Source organism: Protopterus annectens, chromosome 3.part0 (assembly GCF_019279795.1).
Source record: "Protopterus annectens isolate FY-2018-M chromosome 3.part0, PAN1.0, whole genome shotgun sequence".
Classification (NCBI taxonomy): Eukaryota; Metazoa; Chordata; order Ceratodontiformes; family Protopteridae; genus Protopterus; species Protopterus annectens.
The window spans coordinates 907,095,396-907,114,790 of record NC_056731.1 but is presented as its reverse complement, the minus strand read 5'-3'; the positions used below and the strand labels follow the sequence as shown (position 1 = coordinate 907,114,790).

At 43.8% G+C, this 19,395-nt stretch overlaps 1 protein-coding gene across 2 annotated transcripts in view; it reads right to left on the bottom strand.

Moving 5' to 3' along the window:
* Nucleotides 1-447: 447 nt before the first annotated feature.
* The window catches only part of LOC122796618 (activin receptor type-1-like), a 446,478-nt gene continuing 427,530 nt past the window's right edge, over nucleotides 448-19,395 (bottom strand). For both annotated transcript variants that reach the window (XM_044065233.1, XM_044065231.1), the window contains exon 11: nucleotides 448-1,045. In XM_044065233.1, coding sequence (XP_043921168.1) covers nucleotides 911-1,045 — 135 coding nt within the window. In that variant the 3' untranslated portion in view covers nucleotides 448-910. The remainder of the gene's footprint in view (nucleotides 1,046-19,395) is intronic.

Genomic DNA, 19,395 nt, shown 5'->3' with positions numbered 1-19,395 from the left:
TGCTAACTAAATTGGCAGAATAAATTACCATGAGCTTAATTTCTTTTAGGAAATGCACTAGGCATTCTACAACAACATTTCTTGTAGGGGTAAACACATGCTTAAATAGTCTGCTGCACTACAGAAAGCACTACATCATCAAATGGTACAAATTATGAAGTGTTTCTTGATTTTTCTGAATTACATATTATGTATTATAGAACTGTGGAATGGAAATAAAAAATTCAATAGCGAAAAGACGGTGCAAAAGAACAGCAACAAGAACACAAGTTAAGAAAATGGTTAAGTAGTGTAAATAAAAAAAAAAAAAAAAGTTAAGAAAAGTGAAACTCTAAATGCACAGTAGTGAATGACTCTCTAGGAACAGGAAATAAAAAGGATAAGAAGCCCAACTTGGCTCCTCCACACAATCAGTATACAACATTGCTTAAAAAAAATAAAAAATAATAATTTATAATATTCTATTGACGCTGTCATTAGCATAAGTAGCAAAATGGTATTAAACGTTCAGCATAGTCCTCATGGCTTAAAGTTGAACTGATGACCTACAGAGATCCAAAATATTTATCAGAATTCATCTTCATCTGGCCGATAGCATACAGTATAAATCTTAACAGGAAATAAATCACTGCAAGAACAGACAAGGTGATGCAACCTTAAGCAAATCCACAAAATGTAACACCGGTCAGCTGACGGCTTCACTCATGGATTAATGTGCTTTAGTAATTTAGAAAAAAGAACCCTTTCTCCACTAAACAGCTTGCAACCTCTGTTGCCAGCACTGTAGTACCTGCCCACTGTGGGCAGAACAGTTAGTGTTTCTGGATCTGCTAATGTGTCCAGCTCAGCAGATTTCAGTTATGTACTATAACTTTGCATTAGTCGACAGCATAAACCTTTCCCTCAGTGATCAGCAGTCTGCTTTTACTTTTTCAAGTGAATTGTTGATTTTTACTAAAGTCTTTTTGATACGTAATGCTGTGAGCCTCGCTGAAGGATTCTGGTACCAACATTCCTTCATCAGTTTAGCAACAGCTGACAAAGTCTGGAATACAAAAAAAAATGTATGTTACTTAAAAAGAGAATTATTTTTTAAAGTAATATATATCCTTATATACATAATTTCACACTGTGAAATAATTATTCTCTCCCCTCTATATGACCACTTGATTTCTGCTTACTCTACACACAACACCTTCACTTCTAATTTATTTGATATTAAAACAAATACGTAAAATAATGCTATTTCTTTGTCTCCAGTTTAGTTTTTGTCAGTATGCTTCTTTCATGTAAGCATCAGATAAAAAGTGGCAGAGAAGATAAGTTAATGCACAGCACACACTAGCTTGTCAAATACTTGGATACTAAATACATCATGAAATCTGTTACTATGCCGAAATCATCAGAAACTAAGCAAATTCCTTCTATAAGAAAACGTATACAAGTTCAGCCTATGTTCACCCTATAAAATGAATACAGACTATATTACTCAGATGGATTAATATACAAAAGACACCTAGATATGAATGCTAACATATTACAAAGATGTACTCAGTAGTGCTCAATTGTACTGCTAAGATAATTATTACTTACCTGCCTATTTTATATACCCACTGTCATCTGAATTCAGGGTCACAAGGGGTTCAAGCCTATCAATCATCAAGCAAATGACAGGAAAAAGCCCCAGATAGAATGCTAGTACATGGCATGCATATTCAAAAACATACCTACAAAAATTTAGTGTGCAATCAACTTGCCCCCATGGTCCTGGACACTCGCAGGAAGCCACATACCCTGACGGAAGCCCACATAACACAGAAAGTAAGTACATGCAACATCCACGCTCCACAAAGACATCACTAACAAATAACAGGACAGACTTTCAAAAGTGGACACAAAATAGCTAACTACTTACCGCCGTGTGTTCTTGAACAGTCTATTTACACAGAAATATACACACAGATGTGTGCACTGGCTCTGCTAAGCCAGCTACCAAAGAGCTGCACTGAGAATAAGAATGCACCAAGGACATATTTCTTTTTTTTCTTTTAAAATATACCCCCCCTTTTCCTGAAAGCATCAGGGGCAGATGTGTTAAGGGAATACTTGCTACTTCATGTTATAGAGAAGAAAAACAATTCTTTAATTAGTAAAGTAGAGTCATATAAGAACATACAACAGTAGATGCCCAAATAAATCACTGTTGCAGAATTACTGACAACTTGGGAATATCCGGTCAAGGATACTATACATCCATCCAGGTTAAAAAAAGCTTGGACACCTTCCTATTTGCATTGTATATTTTATCTATGATCTATGTACAAGACTATGTGTAGATACATAAGGGACATATGGGAGCGAAAATCCTCAAAGCTTTCTTGCTCCAAGAAAATAGTAGTCTGATGCCAACACTCTTGGAAGGAGGTCTCAGATATACAGTGAGAAATAGGGGACAAAGAATGTTAGGGCCCACCTCAAACAAGGGATAGATGAAAAAGGAAGGAGAACCAATGCTGTCTGGGAAAAAAAGGAGTCTCCAGCAACATTCGGGATTGCTCTTCTTAATATTCAGAAGGTCCTTTAGAATGAGTGGAAAGTGAGGGAAGATGTACAGGAATTTCCCTTTCCATGAGACTGATAAGGTGTCAAGTTTTCCTTGCTTCCCTGCATGAACTCCAAAGCAGAACAGCATGAGTAATCTGTTTACAGAGGAAGCAAACAGCACTAACACAGGAGTTTCCCCACTGATGGTAAATGTGAAGGAAAACCTCTTTGTTCAGTATCCATTTGTGAGGTTCTGTCATGGATCTGCTCAGATAATCTGACACTGAATTTATCTGTGATAGAATGCAAGTTGCTTAGAGAAAGATACTGTACTGAACAGCAATATCCAAGGCTATCATGGGCATCCTGCAAAGGTTGTAAGACTGCACCCCCCCCCCTTTACTGATATACCACAAGACTGTGGTACTGCCTGTTAGGACTTGCAAAGTTCCTGGGAACCAAAGGTATAAACTCTGAAATGCAAAGATCATGGCTTTGATCTCCTTTATTTTTGTGTTTGCACCTTTCTTACTTTGATGAGACCCTTGGACTTTTAAGCCCATTGAAACATCCTCTTGATATATATGAAGCATCTAGTGAGACCTTCTGGATGGGGAGAAGGAACCAGAAGGGAATACTTGGTTTGAGTGCTATCTGATTTACCCACCATTAGAGTATTTTCTTCACAAAGAGCAAGATAGGAATTGGGAAAGTCAAGACAGTGAAAATGTTGTGCCCAAATTGACTTAAGTTACCAATGAATCTTCCTCACAAGAAGTCTACTATAGGGAATCAACTGTATTGTTGATGTCGTGTAACTAAGGGCTCTCAGAACCTCTCTTGCAGAGGATACTTCCAGATTTGAGAAGGCTAGAAATACAGAGGTCAGAAACTGATTTTTATTCCTAATGGAGGAATTATCCATTAGACAACCCAAAGGCACTAGACTTTGAGTCAGAGGCAGGTTAGATTTCTTCAAGCTGAGTGAAGCCTAGATGCAGAAGATGAATGTTTATAAATTGTTTGCACTGTAGTGTTTTTTAAACTAAAGTAGCCTGTATCAAAAGGTCATCTAATAAAGGATGTGGAAACCTTGGAGTCTACACAAAGCTACCACAGGTGATAGGCATTTTGTGAAAACTATCGGGCTGTAGAAAGACTAAAAAGCAAAGCAGAAAACTGTAAAAGATATCCCAACACAAAAACTTAAGTACAGTCTGCGATTTGGATTAATAGAAATGTGAAGGTAGGCATCCCTCATATCCAATATAACCAAATAAGCCTGTTGAAAAATCATAAGTAGCAGGCTAAAGAAAGAGAGTTTCCTGAATTTTGGCATTGGTAGGAATGGATAAGCCCAAAATGGGTCTCCATGTCCCTTATTTTCTTTGTCTGAGGAACAGCCTGGAATAAAACATTCCTCCTTTTTGGTAAACAGGGACTTATTCTGTGAAGGAATAACTCGTGTAAAGATTGGAAAAAAACGTGTTGCTGGCTTGAAGGCACTTGAGGATACCAGATGGAACTGAAGGATAACTCCAGATAAGTCTGCACCCATTAAGAATTATTTTCAGCCCAATACCCCCCCCCCCCGATGTCTGACAAGAAAGTCCTCCTGTAAGGGTGGCAGGGAGCTGTCCTAGATGAAGGGAAGTGTGGCAGGAGGGAGGAAGGCAGTCATAACTTGGAGCTTCTGTCACCAAAAGATCGTCTGACTGGTTTCAGCTCTGTCTTAGGCTTACCCTACTGTTTTTTTCTTACAGAACTTATTCCTTTTTTGGGGATTTTTGGTTTTCATTGAAAAAAATATGACCAGCTTTGTACAGATAGTTTCTCTGGAATTCTGGTATGGGAAGAAAGGACTTTTTTAAATCATCCATATTTTCCTCTTTTTTTTAGCAATTTCTGGAAAACATCAGCAGAATCTGGTCTGAACAGATCACCCTGGTCTAAATAGGCAGTGAAAATTTTAGCTTTAACATCCTCAGAAGAGGACTGAAGACAAAACAAGGAATACCCCTCCTAGGGAGAGATCCAGTAGCTGCCTCTCTGGAAGAAGCATCAGAAACATTGTAGCCACATTTTATGGAAAGTACTACTTCCTGTGCAAGTGAAATTGGCATATTCAGTAAAGCATTCTTGCTGTCACGATTCAAGGATGTCAGAAATAAGCTTATTCATATTACTAAAAATAGCCAAATATTTAGTTACATGCAGAGGCCAGAGATGGCCTTCATCTGTTTCCCCTGGGGTTCAGGCTTCTGGCAAAGGCTCTTGCCTCCCCCATAGTGCCTTTTTTAGGCAAAGTCATGAGCACAAAATTAGCAACGTGAAAAATTCTTCTAAATGAAATTTAAAGGACATGCTGTTAAATGCTAGGAGTCTTACCATGGAACAACACTCACTGCAAGCATTCCTCACCCTGAAGGATGCTGACATTTGTGCAGTCACTGAAACTTAGTTCAAAGCTGCAGAGAGCACCCCAGTCTTAATAGATTACTCATCATACTTTCAGACCCCAAACGGAGGGCTACAAAGCCAGAAGAGGTGGAGTTTCAATATTTATCAAAGACAAACACCTCCAGGCTGGTCAAACACTATGACACACAGGAGACACTCCAAGTGCAGTTAACTATTGATAAAACAACTATTCAAATCATAGCTAGCTACAGACCCCCAACCATGACTCTGGAAGCCCACTCCACCTATCTTGACTTAACAGAATCCATCAAGATTCAACCCTCTACCCTGATCCTGGGTGACAACTCATTACATTCGAGTGATGCCTCCAGGTGCATCTGCAGTTAACTCCTACTGATGCCTCTAGGCACCAAATATTGCTTGTTCATATTTGCATCAATAATTCCAAATCATGCTATGTACAAGGTTTTAAAACATTTCACCTTAAAGTTTACGTGATGGCAAACTCAAATGCATTAATATTTGATCTCTGTCTCGTGCAGGTAAAGAGACATTAAAGTACAGTTTTGTACCTACAATAAATGTAGATGTTTGAGTATTCACAGTGCTGCAGTCATTACACTTGGGTTATCCTGCCATCAGGCGGTCCCGCAGTCGGACAGAGTTCCAAAGTCTTGGTCCGGCGTCGGTTGCTGTCGCTTCTTCCCTGACGTCAGTGCGCCAGGGAGATGCATCCGACGCCATTTTCTTCAGTTTTTCTTGCCTCAGATGTCAGGTGTCCCCAAGAAGGTAGACAATACATATTGCTAATAAAACATACGTAAAAAATAAAAACAATACCTTCAGTTACAAGCAAATACACCGCAAAGGTTGTATAGGATAGAAAGGTATAGATAAGTCCAGCTAGGACAGAGGGGATGGAGGGTAACCTGGACTGCAGCAGTGTGAACACTCAAACATCTACATTTATGGTAGGTACAAAACTGTACTATGCTCATCGTGTTACACTGCTGCAGTCATTACACTTGGGTAGAATCCCAAAGCTAAGGTTGGGTGGCTGGTCTATAAAGAGTTAGGATTGGCTATGAGGCCCTGCAGAACTGCAGTGGCAAATCTTGCTCTGGATTTAGAGTAGAGGCAAGTGGTAATGCTTAGTAAAGGTGTGCACTGAACTCTTGCAGCGTCCAAAATTTCCTTGGTTGGTACTCCTCTGAGAAAGGCTGTTGAAGTGGCTGCTGCTCTGGTAGAATGTGGCCTAATGTTATTAGGGACTGATTTTCCATGCTGTGTGTAGCAGTAGAGAATACAGTGTCCTATCCATTTGGAAATAGTCAGCTTTGAGGTAACCTTGCCCTGTGATCCTGCAGCATATGCTACAAACAGTTGCTCAGTTTTCCTGAAAGCTTTTGGTTTGTCCAAGTAGAAGCGTAGCTGCCTGTGTATGTCTAAAGAGTGCAGAAGTTTCTCCCCTTTATTCTGGGGGTTTAAATAGAAAGTTGGCAAATGGATGGTTTGGTTAAGAGCCACACTAGATACCACCTTTGGCATGAAGGTAGGGTTTGTCCTTAAAGAAACCCTGTCCTGATGAAATATTATAAAAGGTTCTACTGCCATTAATGCCTGTAGCTCCGAGACTCTTCATGCTGAAGTTACTGCCAGGAGCAGAGCTGTTTTCCATTATAAAAATTTTAGATCAGCTGTATTGGCTGGCTCAAAAGGTGGCAAGGTCAGTTTTTCCAACACAAAATTGAGGTCCCACGTTGGTGTTGGTGCTCTCCTGGGTGGTCTTATGTTTTTAGCCCCTCTGAGGTACTGCTTTAGCAAGGGATGAGATAATAAAGGAGGATCCGTGTTGTGAAATGGCAGAAGCGTGAATCTTAATTGATGAGAAGGATAGGACTTTGTCCAGCATCTCAGTTAAGTATTGTAAAATCTGAGGAATGTTTGGGACAAGAGGGTCAAGGCTTTGAGCCTGGTTCCAGGCACAGAATCTTCCATTTTTCTGAATAAGATTTCCTGGTGCTAGGCCTCCTGGCCTCCAAAATGACATCCATAACAGCTTTAGAGAGAGGTGTTGCCTGTTTGACTAATGAATTTGCCATGCAGCCAGGTTTAGGGTTTTTAGCTGACCGTGCAGGATGTGATTGTTTTGTTGAGTCAGAAGGTGTGAAATTTGAGGCAAAATCCATGGTGGGCCTTGAGCTAAGTTCTTTAAGATTGGGTACCAGTGCTGGCGTGGCCAGTCTGGAGCAATCAGGATCATCTGTGTTTTTTCTTATCTGGCTTTTAGGAGTACCTTTGAAAGGAGAGGCAGTGGTGGGAAGGCATAAGCTTTTAGGCTTTTCCAGTTGAACGAAAGAGCATCCACTTTCCATGCTTGTGTGTGGTAAGTCCTTGTGCAGAATTTTTGTAGTTGGCAATTCAGTGGGGAGGCAAAAAGATCTATGTCTGGGCACCCCCATTTTTGCATTACCATGCTGAAGATTTGTGGATTCAATTTCCATTCGTGAGGGTCCATGATATTTCTGCTGAGATCGTCTGCCAGAGTATTTTTCTTTCCTGGCAGGAATTGTGCTTGCAGATGAACTTGATAAGTTAGAGCTGTGTTCCACAAGGTCATAGCTTGCCTGCATAGGTGATAAGAATGAGTGCCCCCTTGCTTGTTTATGTACCACATTACTGTGGTGTTGTCTGTCTTCAATAATAATAGTCCTGGATGCAGAAGGTCCTTGAAAGCTGTTAGGGCATTTTGAACAGCCAACATCTCTTTTTGATTGATGTGAAGATTCATTTGGTCTGTGGTCCACTTGCCCTGAATACATTTTCCTGCCACGTGTGCTCCCCAGGCGTAATCCGAAGCATCTGTTGTTAGAGTCTGCCTGGCAGTGGGTAGAGTGAAAGGCTGACCCTTGTTGAGGTGACATGCCTGTGCCCACCATCGAAACTCCTGTTGTAGGCAGGGAATTATTGGTATTACTGTTTCTAAACTGTGAGAGTGTTGAGTCCAAACACTTTTTAGGTACCATTGTAATTTCCTCATATGCAGTCTGGCATATGGAATTAGTAGTATGCAGGATGCCATAAATCCCAGGGCCTGCAGAATTTTTCTTGCAGGGAGATGGGACTTTTTTGCCAGTAACTGAAAATATTGAGTCAGTTGTCCTTGTTTGTCTGGCGAGAGATAAGCCATCTGGGCCATTGTATCCAAGCTGGCAGCCAGGAATATTATCTTTTGTGAGGGCACTAGTTTTGACTTGTTTACTGTGTACCCTAAAGAAATTAGCAGCCTTTTTACAAATGCCAGATGCTTTAGAAGAATGTCCTTTTTCTCTGCTAGAATGAGGCAGTCGTCCAGGTATGGATATATTTGAATTCCTTTTTGTCTGCAAAATGCAATTACTGGTGCCAGGCACTTTGTGAAGACCCTGGGCCCAGTAGATAAGCCAAAGGGCAGTGCAGAGAATTGGTAGTGCATTGTACCCGCTTTGAATCTGAGGTATCTTCTGCAATCTTGTCTGATAGGGACATGCAGGTATGCCTCTTTGAGGTCCAGAGTTACAAGCCAAGCCTTCTTGCCCAGCATGGGAATAAGCTGCTGTAGTGTCAACATTTTGAATTTCAGAACATTCAGGTAAGTATTTAGAGTTGAAAGGTCTAGTATGGGCCTCCAGGCTTTGTCCTTTCTGGGGACCAGGAAGAGTCTTGAGTAAAATCCTTGTCCTTGTTCCTGCTGTGGTACTTTTTGAATAGCTCTCATGTCCATGAGGGCTGAAATTTGTTTTTGAGCCTCTGTCCATTGATTTTGTGGCAGGTTTGGCATTCCCTTTAGCCTTGGTAAAGTGTGAAAGTGGAACCTGTATCCTTGAGACACAATATTCAGAACCTATTTGTCTTGCGTGATTGTTTGCCAATTTTGAGAAAAAAGTGCTAGTTTCTCCCCTAAGGGAGCTGCCAAAAGGGAAGTGTTTGGCATAGGAAGGGGTAAGTCATTGGGACTGTTTCCTGTAAGGTTGAGACTTGTCCTCACCTCCTTTTGGGGTTGAGGTACCCCACTGTCATTGTCTGTAAGAGCCTTGGGGTTGAGATCTGCCTCTTGGGCATCTGTATCTGCCTCTCTGTGGCCTGTCTGACACTGGAAAGGACCAATTCTTTGCAGGCCAATTTCTGCTATATCGAGGTGGCTGTACCTGTAAGAAATATTTGACTGTTTGCATAGATTTAGCTTTATCCTCCATTTTCTTTAACACCTCTTCTGCCTTAACACCAAACAAGGTATCATGCTGTAAAGGAGCATCCAATAATTTTGCCTTACCATGGTCAGGTAAACTCTGTTCTTTTAACCAAGCATCTCTTCGAATCACAGAACCTGTAACTGCGGCTCTACAAGAAGCCTCTAAAGAATCAAAACCACATTGCAGAGTATGTTTTCCCACCTGTTCAACTGCATGCAATAAATCCTGCATTTCTTTATAGTCAGGAGCTTCTGAGCTTGTAAGCATTTTCTGTTTGAACTGAGCCATTAAATATTGTTGGTACTTAAGCATGTTAAACTGGCAATTTAAAGCCCTTACTGCTAAAGTTGCAGAAGTGTAAACTTTCTTCCCCCATCTATCTAATGCTCTAGAATCTCTGTCAGAGAGGACTGGATTTTTTGCAATGGAAGCCTTAACCCCTCTGGGACCCTGGGAAATGGTTTCTGGGTCAGCAGAAGGGCTTCTATAAAGAAACTTGTGAGAGTCAGGGACTCTATAATACCTACCTGGCTTGGCTGGAGCAGGGGGCAAAGAATCAGGAGATAAGCTGGATTCAGAGAACACATCATCCACAATATCTAACACAGGCGGAATAGCAAGGGGCCTGTGCTGAGGCAAGAAAAGAAGTCCCTGAGCCTTTTCTTGGATTCTGAATAATCCTGACTTTCCCAATGGAAATGCTCCCTCATGGTATGTAAAGTTTCCCCAAAAGAGAAATCCTCAGAAGGAGAGGCTGAAGGGATAGATTCTTCAGCATCAGAATCCTCATGGGGGGTACAGAGTATCCCTGGTCTGAAGAGGAATCAGAGGAAATGGAAACCTGATCAGAGGAATCATAGTCTGTATCCTGCCTAGGCATTTTCTCAGGAGGGGGATGGGAACCCCTGATTAGAGCAATGAGGTCTTCGGCCATTTTGAGCATCTGTTTCCTAGGCATGGAGGACTGTCCTGGAGAATGCTGTACTTGCTTCTTTGTCTTTAATGGTGTTTTTGTCTTGGCTGTTGCTTTAATGGTAAGTTGTGAAGGTCTGAAAACACCCTCAGAAGCCGATGCCTGCTCAGCAGCTCCGGACCCATCTGAGGGTTTAGTTTCCGTAGGCCCAATACCTTGAGTTTCCAGAGGCCTAGTTGTCTCCACGTGGGAGTCGGAGGTGGCCTGTGGCTCTGAGGTAGCGGGTGTCAGGGGCTGCGAAAGCACCTCACCGAGAACCGGCGATTGGCCTAGAAGAGGCTTCGTCGTCGGTTTTGGACCGCGGATGCTTGTCTTTACCCTTGTCTTTGCATTTGTTTATGAATTGCGGTCGTCGGTTGTTCCGACGGCATTGTATAATTGAACCTTCAGCCAAAGTAGTGCAAAGCTAAATCAAAACGTCATTTTATAGTGCGTTTGTTAAATCTAGCACAAAACCGACAACTAGTGACGTCGTGATCAGGGCCTAGGCATGGAATACAATAAGAGTGGAAGTCCTTATGAGGTATTTGCTTCCCACAAGAAATACAATTATTAACTTTTTCTGACATTGGTCTGAGGCAAGAAAAAAGTTTCCCCAATGGTGTACTTAGCTTTATTGAAGACTTTGGATCTGAAATTCGACTTCGAAAATCTCAGGAGTCGGCCGACTGGCACTTGCGAACTGCTTTTGCTTCGGGAACCGCGCGGCAAGAAAGACTGAAGAAAATGGCGTCGGATGCATCTTGTATACCCCTGGCGCACTGACATCAGGGAAGAAGCGACAGCAACTGACGCTGGACCAAGACTTTGAAACTCTGGCCAACTGCGGGACCGCCTGACGGCAGGATAACCCAAGTGTAACGACTGCAGCAGTGTAACATGATGAACATCTGTTGTTTCTATTATACTAATGTATATAGATGTAATTTTTGCATTTTTCTTAATATCTCAGTAACCAAGTAACACAGACAGAACTCATTTCCCTCTCAAGAAAGCTCTCAGCTAGATGAATAAAATGCTGCAGACGGTATAAGATATTGTAAGTTGTTTATAAAATATTTAAAATGTAATAATTACTATGTTTACTGTGACATATAAAATTCAGTTTAAGACCTAGAACCTAAAGAATACTACAACTATAAAAATAGTTTGTGCCGAAGGGTTTCCCATTTATACTTCTTTCATAACCCCTATGTTTCCAGGGATATGAACATTTGTGCGAAATGTGAGGACATAATTTGATTCTGTTAAAAGGGTTTGGCTCCGACCATTGGAAGTTACAGTACAGACTTCCTGAGCTCCACTGGAGTGAATGAGTTAACTACCCAACCATAGAGTGGAAGACCTGTTCTAGCCCACACATGAATGCCAAGAGATTCCTCGACTTTGTCAATGCCAGTGCACTGGATCAGCTGGTCGACACCCCGACGTGAGGTGAAAATATCCTGGACCTGGTACTAACCAGCATGAGTAGCCACTTCAGCACCCATGCAAGGCCATGGAATGCATTATTATAGACCTTATAAACAAGGACACTGGCAATCTCCAAATGCTTGACCCCACACAGTTTGGTTTTGTCAAAGGGAGATCATGCCTGTTAAACCTAATCGACTTCTTTGAAACAGTCACCAAAGCCATGGATGAAGGGAAGACTGCACACCACCTACATTAACCTAGCCAAAGCCTTTGACACTACTCCATACTCAGGCATAATAGATAAACTCTCCCAGCTAGGCATCAACCCATATGTTACCAGATGGGTAGCCAACTGGCTCACTGATAGAACTCATTCAGTCAAAACAGGGGAAGCCACCTCTAGTACTAGACCCGTAATGAACAGTGTACCCCAAGGATCGGTCTTGGGACCTCTACTGTTTGGGATATATTTTTCTGAGGTGCAAATCAAAACGAGTGGTCTGTGGCTGACCAAGTTTCCAGATGACTCAAGCTGGGCACGGTCTTAATTCCCCTAGTGATGTGAAAAATCCTCAAACAGGGCCTTACCCAAACTAATGACTGGTGCCAGAAGCTTGGCCTCAAACTGAATGCCAAGAAATGCATCATTATCCCCTTTGGGGAAAATGCTGTCCCCACTAATTATCACATTAATAACATACTAATCACGCAAGCAGTAGTGAGAGACTTGAGCTCCCAGGTTGATAGCAACCTGACTTTTGACCACCAAGTTGCCTCCTTTGTACAGAAAGCGTTTTACATGGCCCATCTCATATGTAAGGGTTTTTCATCCAGGAACAAGGAGGTCATAACATCCCTGTACTCCTCCCTTATCAGACATATTATTGAGTACAATGCCCCCTTCGGCATGTACCTTGCCAAGCACATGCAGCAGCTGGACAGACCACAGAGGTTCCTGACCAGGAAAATCCAGGGTCTGAAACACCTATCCTACACAAATAGGCTAAAAGCCCTGTCCCTCTACTCATTCTTGCAAAGACTACTCAGACGTGACCTGTGTCTGGCATACAAGGCCATCTCAGACCCAGCCTTGATGGAGTTTCTGCATATATGCAAATCAAACTCCACTCACACAACCCACACACAAGGCTTCAACCTGGTCTGTGACATTAACAGAACTTGTTGGTGGGATAGATTTGTGCTCCAAAGACTCCCACATCTGTGGAATGGACTCCCTCTCCATGTCAAGCAGAGCACCTCACTAGCCCTCTTACAAGAACCTGGACGACTGGATGGGAAACAGAAAATACACCCCTGGGATACCATCTGTGTCCCTGCTGGACAGGGGAAACCAGTGCTGACTTAGTGGGAACATAGGCAAAATTCTTGGCTAGGCTTATAAGGGCCTCCGGGCCAACAGGCTAGTATCATCCTATGAACCTATGCATTTGGTAATTTATAGCACAGAAATAAAAAAAGAGTGGTAGAAATGTACACTTTCTTTCCATACCTAGTCATAGCCCTATTGTCTTCATCATTTGGGAATGCATTAGAAGATGGCAAAAGTTTGGAAGCCTTATCAGATTCCTCGGAAATCACAGATGGTTCAAAAAAAAAGATTCTTATATAAATATTTGTGAGAATATTGCACTTTGCAAAATTTATTGGCTGTGATTCAGGTGCTAGAGATGCACACATGAAGTGATACTGAGACTGCTATACATTTAAACACAGAAGAAACAAGTGAAGGCTTAGGGGACATCTGATTTCAATAATGCACATTTTTTTGAATGCCTGAAACTTGCTTTCCTTCCCAGCTGAAGTGCTGCATGATATTCAGATTAGTGTCACTAAAAGACAATTCTTCCAGAGAAGAGTCAGGAGACACAATGTCTTCATCTTCTGACTCAAATCCTGTTGAAGACTGAATCTGGGAAGAAGACAGAGACTCAACGTCAGAATTTGAAGCATCTCCATCTACAGAACTGGTTTCTCTCTTTCTTTCTTTTATGAGAAATGGAATTAGGAGAAGAGAAAATGGGGAAGGCTTTAGAAACAGAAAAGTTTTATAAAATTCTCACCACTCCTGCTGCTGACCAGTAATAGGAGGAGTAACAGAAGGGGAAATATGTTTAGTCTTCTGCTTCTACTGTTTTGGACTGTTTAACTTCTCTTCACTGTTGCAGTAGTCATAACCTATGGGATCTTCTGCCAAGGATAGCCCAATGTCAGGCCAGTATACCAAAGCCTTTAGTACAGCCATCTTACATCACACACACACACACTCCCCACGCAAGGTGCAGGGCATAAAGGTGATATATGGGTGCACACACTCAGAAGTCAAAAATCCCTAGGAGGAATAGAATGCCCCTAGGGACAAGAAAGAACATATGCATTCAATAAGAGAAAAGGAAGAAGAGCCCCTTGGCCATGAGGGTAAGAAATAACAGGCTAGAGTAGATGGGCCAGAAGGGAGGGAGGGAGCAAATACTGCAACAGTGATGAAAAGGACATCTACTGTCATGGTAAGATTTTACACAACTGTACTATGTCTTTCCATATTACTGTTGCAGTACTCATAATCTAAAGAAGAGTACAAAAGCTCAAAAGAAAACCTGGGCGGAGGGTGGCATGAAAAAGCCCTCCAGAAACCAATGCAGGACAGCCCTGGCAAAGCCAGCTCTAGCTCTGGAAACAACATCCAACTTGTAATGTTTAGTGAAAGTATAAAGAGAGAACCAAGTAGCAGCCTCAAGGATGGAATTGGTATCCAGCCCCTTAAAAAAAAAAAAAAAACAAAAGCATCAGAGGAGGCAATAGCCCTGGTACAGAATAAGCCTTAAATGACGTGGAAAAACATTTACCATGGAAAGAATAACAATGGCCTTAGAAATCCAGTAAGACATGGTTTGCTTAGAAGCAGCCAAACCCAAAGACTTAGGATAAAAGGAAACAAAAAGCTGATCACATTTGCAAATAATTAGAAGTTATGTACCTACCATAACGTTCCATGTTAGTTGTCTTCTCTCGCCTTCTTTCTTGCTTGATGGGTTCGGAGCCGATCCTCGGCTCCGACTCGGCACTTGCTAAGCTCGAGAGTCACTTTTACCAGCTCGAGGCAGCCCCATATCCCATGATGCAAGGCGGTAAATACCCAGATCTCGTTTGGTACCTAGAGGGAAAACTGCCTAGCATAAAAAAACTTTCCACTAAGGAAAGAAGAGCAATTAGCCTAAGGGCTGTAAGGGGAAACCAGATAATCAAATTGTAGAACTACTGGTGCCCAAGGAAGAGATCTTCCAGAGACAAGGGAGAACAAGGTCTGTCCAGGCAAGGGGGACAGGAGGGAGGGTCGCAAGAAAGAAGCGAGAGAAGACAACTAACATGGAACGTTATGGTAGGTACATAACTTCTAAATGTTAAGTTGTCAATCTCGCCATTCTTGCTTGATGGGACCGCGTCCCTAGCACCTCTATCCTGGGTGGCTCAATGGAACAGACTCTTGAGAACCGTGGAACCAAAGCTAGCTCTATCCCTGGAGGCCAAATCTAATTTGTAATGAGAAACAAAGGTATGAGGAGTGGCCCAAGTGGCTGCTGCACAAATAGTATCTAAGGGTAGCCTAGCCTGAAAAGCTGTAGAAGTGGCTAGGCCTCTAGTGGAATGTGCTTTTGGTTTTGAGCCCAGTTGTTTGCCCCTAAGTTGATAAATGTCGGAAATGGTAGAAGATAGCCATCTAGATAGAGTCACTTTGGAAACAGGGAGGCCTTTCTTATTTTCAGCATAAGAAAGAAATAGCTGATCAGATTTTCTGAATTGCTTTGTTCTGTCCAAATAATATCTGAGTTGGCGGGGAACATCTAGGTAATGCAACTTTTGTTCTGATCTGTTGGAATAATTAGGAAAAAATACAGGAAGATCAATGGATTGATTTAAATTTGCTTTTGAAGCAACCTTGGGCAAAAAGGATGGATTAGTTCTCAAGGAAACTCTGTCCTTGTGGAAGACCAAATAAGGAGGACGAACAGAGAGGGCATGAAGTTCTGACACTCTCCTAGTGTAAATCCTTCAGGTAGAGGATTTAAGAGAAGCTACTATGATATCTCTAACTGGGTTAGAGATCATAGGAAGCCTGGCTAAGGAAGGAAGTGGAGCAACCAAGCTGTGAGGTTGAGAGAAGGAATGGACCGATGCAGCTGACCCGACTGGTGGATCAGAAGATCTGGCACTGGGTCCAGATGCCACGGCTGCACCAAAAGATGACGATGAAGGAACGGAAACCAAATTTGACGAGGCCAATAAGGGGCAATGAGAATCATATTGGCTCTCAAAACGGTAGCTTTCTGGAGTACCTGTGGTATCAATGGAAAGGGAGGAAAGGCATAAAGAAGTCCCTGGGGCCAATCTTGGGTAAGAGCGTCTCTGGGGGGATGGCCCGGAAGAGGGAAGAGAGAGAAGAAGTCTGGGCATTTGCTGTTTTGGGGAGTAGCAAAAAGATCGCAACATGGGCGGCCCCACTTCTGAAAAATCTCCTCCGCTATAAAATGGTTGAGAGACCACTCGTGAGGCAAGAGAATTGCTCTGCTCAATTTGTCCGCTAGTATGTTGGTTTTCCCAGGGATATGCGTTGCTACCAGAAACCGATGAGAGGAGATAGCCCATTGCCAAAGCCTGAGAGCCTCTCGACTCAAGGGATAGGACTTGGTTCCGCCCTGCTTGTTGATGTACCACACTACGGACATGTTGTCCGTGTGAACTGCAATCGTTCCTAGTGGAAAAAAGTCGTTGAGGGCTTGTAACTTTAAAAGCACTGCTCTCATCTCTAGGACATTTATGTGCAGGTGGTATTCGAACGGTTGCCACGTCCCATGAACCATCCTGCCCTGATAATGACCCCCCCACCCGATCAGGGAGGTGTCCGTAGTGACTGTGGCTACCGGGGCCGGGGAAACAAAGGGTCTGCCCTGATGGACTTGGGGAGAGGAAATCCACCAGGATAGATGGTTCTTGCAAGTTTGTGTCACCAGGATCTGGTGACGCATGGGAAGCTGTTGGAAGGACCATTGGGTGAACAACATCCATTGCAAGAGACGCATGTAAAAACGGGCCAAAGGAAGAAGAGTGATGGCAGCTGCCATGAGGCCCAATACTTTCAGGACCAGTCTGGCTTGCACCTTTTTGCTGGCAAGAATGATCCGCACATGGTTTTGGATATCTAGGATTCTCTGGTCTGTTAGGTTTGCTGACATCCGAGCAGTGTCTAAATTTGCGCCTATAAAAGTAATAGATTGGCAGGGCAATAAGGAGGACTTTTCGTAATTGACCGAAATTCCTAACTGACTGCAGAGACATAGGGTGTAATCTCTGGCTTGGAGAAGTTGATGCCTGGTGGTGGCTGAGAGGAGCCAGTCGTCGAGGTACGGAAACACCTGGAATCCTTGACGTCTCAGGTGAGCCGTGACCACTGCCATGCATTTGGTGAACACTCTGGGGGCTGTAGTGAGACCAAAGGGCAGGGCTCTGAATTGAAAATGACTGGTCCCCAGCCGAAAGCGGAGAAAACTTCTGGAGCGTCTGTTGATTTTTATATGATAGTACGCATCCTGAAGGTCTATGGAGCACATCCAGTTGTCTTTGCCCAGAAAGGGCAAAATCGACTGAAGTGTGACCATCCGAAATCTTGTCTTTTTGACAGACTTGTTTAGTCTGCTGAGGTCTAATATTGGTTTCCAGTCTCCCGTCTTTTTGGGGACCAAAAAAAACCTTGAGTAGATTCCGGACCCTAAATGATCTGTTGGTACTGGCTGGATGGCCCTTTTTTTTTAGAAGCTTTGAAACTTCTAGTTTTGCAATTTCCCTTAGACCGGGTGGAACGTCTGGAAGGGAACCTTTTTGAGGGAAGGGGCTTTCCTCGAAAGGAATCTTGTAACCCTCGGATATGATCGACTGTACCCATTTGTCTTGAGAGAGGGAAAACCAGGCTTCTGGGTACAGCGATAATCTTCCCCCGACTGCCTCCAAGGGTGGACAGTCGGGCAACACCTCAGGGATGCTGGAAGGGCTCGTCAGCGAGAGGCTCTCTGCTGCCCTGGTTCTGCGGACCCCCTCTGCCCCTAGGGCGGCGTCTATTGTTATGACCCCCTCTGCCTCTAGGGGTAAACTGACCACGTGTGTCCGGCGTGACTCCCTGAGATTTTCGGAACCACATCTTTCCCCCCTTCTGTCCCTTAGGATAAGGCCTAGAAGGGGTGGAGAAACGGATTCCTACGGCAGAAAGAGTCTTGCTGTCTTGCTCACACCTGGTCAACGTATCCTTCACTTGAGGGCCAAACAATGTTGACCCATCAAAGGGAGAGTTTGCGAAGGACGCCTTAAAGGGGTCTGCAAAATTACAGAGCCGCATCCAGGACTGACGCCGAAGAGCCACTCCTGTCCCTGCAGCTCTACTCGCTCCATCTGCTGCATAAGAAATTAGCCGCATGGAGGAGTTGGTTATGGAGTTAAGGATTCCTAGCTGAGAGGCAATCTTTTCCTGAACCCCTGTAGCTGAAGGATCCTGTACAACTTCACCTAATTCCTTAAGGATGTCCCTTTGAAGTCTGGTGAAGTGACATAAATAGTTCAGCGAACGCATGGCAAAGGTTGCTGAGGAAAACATCCGCCATACCTGTCCATGGTCCTAGACTCCTTGTTAGGAGGATGGACTGGTACGGAAGGATCTGCAAGTTCCTTTTTGGTGGCGGCCGCCACCACCATGGCATCAACAGGGACACCTTTTGTAAGAAATTGTTTCTTGGTAGGGGCTGTAATAAATTTAGAAGGCCTCCTGGGAACTGGTTCCATGGAATCAGGAGAAGCCCACGCCTTCCGAGCTATCACCTCCATGAGGGGGTCGAAAGGCGGAGACACCCAGGAGGTGGAGGGTCGAGATCCAAAGGCCTCTAGGTATACCGACTCATCCTCGGAGGGATTAATGGAGGGCCAGTTTCCCCTCTGTTTTAGGAGTTCTAGGATGTCTGAGAAAGAGACATCCTCAGAGGGGGATCTTGGGGATCCCTCCGACTCATCTAAGTCGGTATCTGAAGTGGTAGACTCAGGGGAGTCTAGGTGCTTCCTCTTACAGGTCCTCTTACGTGGAGGATCTCCTGATGGATCAGGAGAATCCTCGGAAGAGGGGGTTCTTCCCAGTGGGGAAACCTGAGGCGATGGATCTCTCGGTCCGGGAGCAAGAGAGTGGGAAGAGATATCTACAGGCACCATAGAGGGAGGAGCTAAGGGAATAGACTGCTGACTGAGCCCGGGGGCCAGCACGCTCCTCATCACCTCAAAGGCTCCCCTCCCAGGGAGATCCGAGAGACCCCGTTCCGAAGAAACAGGGGCTCCCGGGCCCACCGAAAGGGAAGGCTCCGAGGCGGATGTCGGAGCCGAGCTCACCAAGGCCGAAGCCCCGAGGGGAAGAGCAGGGTCGGACAAGGGTCCGATGCCACTCACCCCCTCGGAGCAGACCAGGGAAGCCCGACCACCGGATCCCTCCAAGGAAGGTCTCGAGGAGGAGATAAGAGTAGAAGCTGAAGGAGCAGAAAGGGGTGGTATCTGCTCCGCAGCCGTAGCAGTGACTATTCCAATAGACTCCGAGCTCTGGAGGAGAGTCGAAGGAGGAACTTGAAGAGGGTGTGGGCTAGTAGTCTGTTGAGACGGACTATAAAGCATTTGGGCTAGTGCCTGTGATTTTAACAATCTGCTTACCACTCTCTCCAAATCATGGTCTGAGAGCCTGGAAGACTTAAAAGATCGGCTCCGATGGCTCCG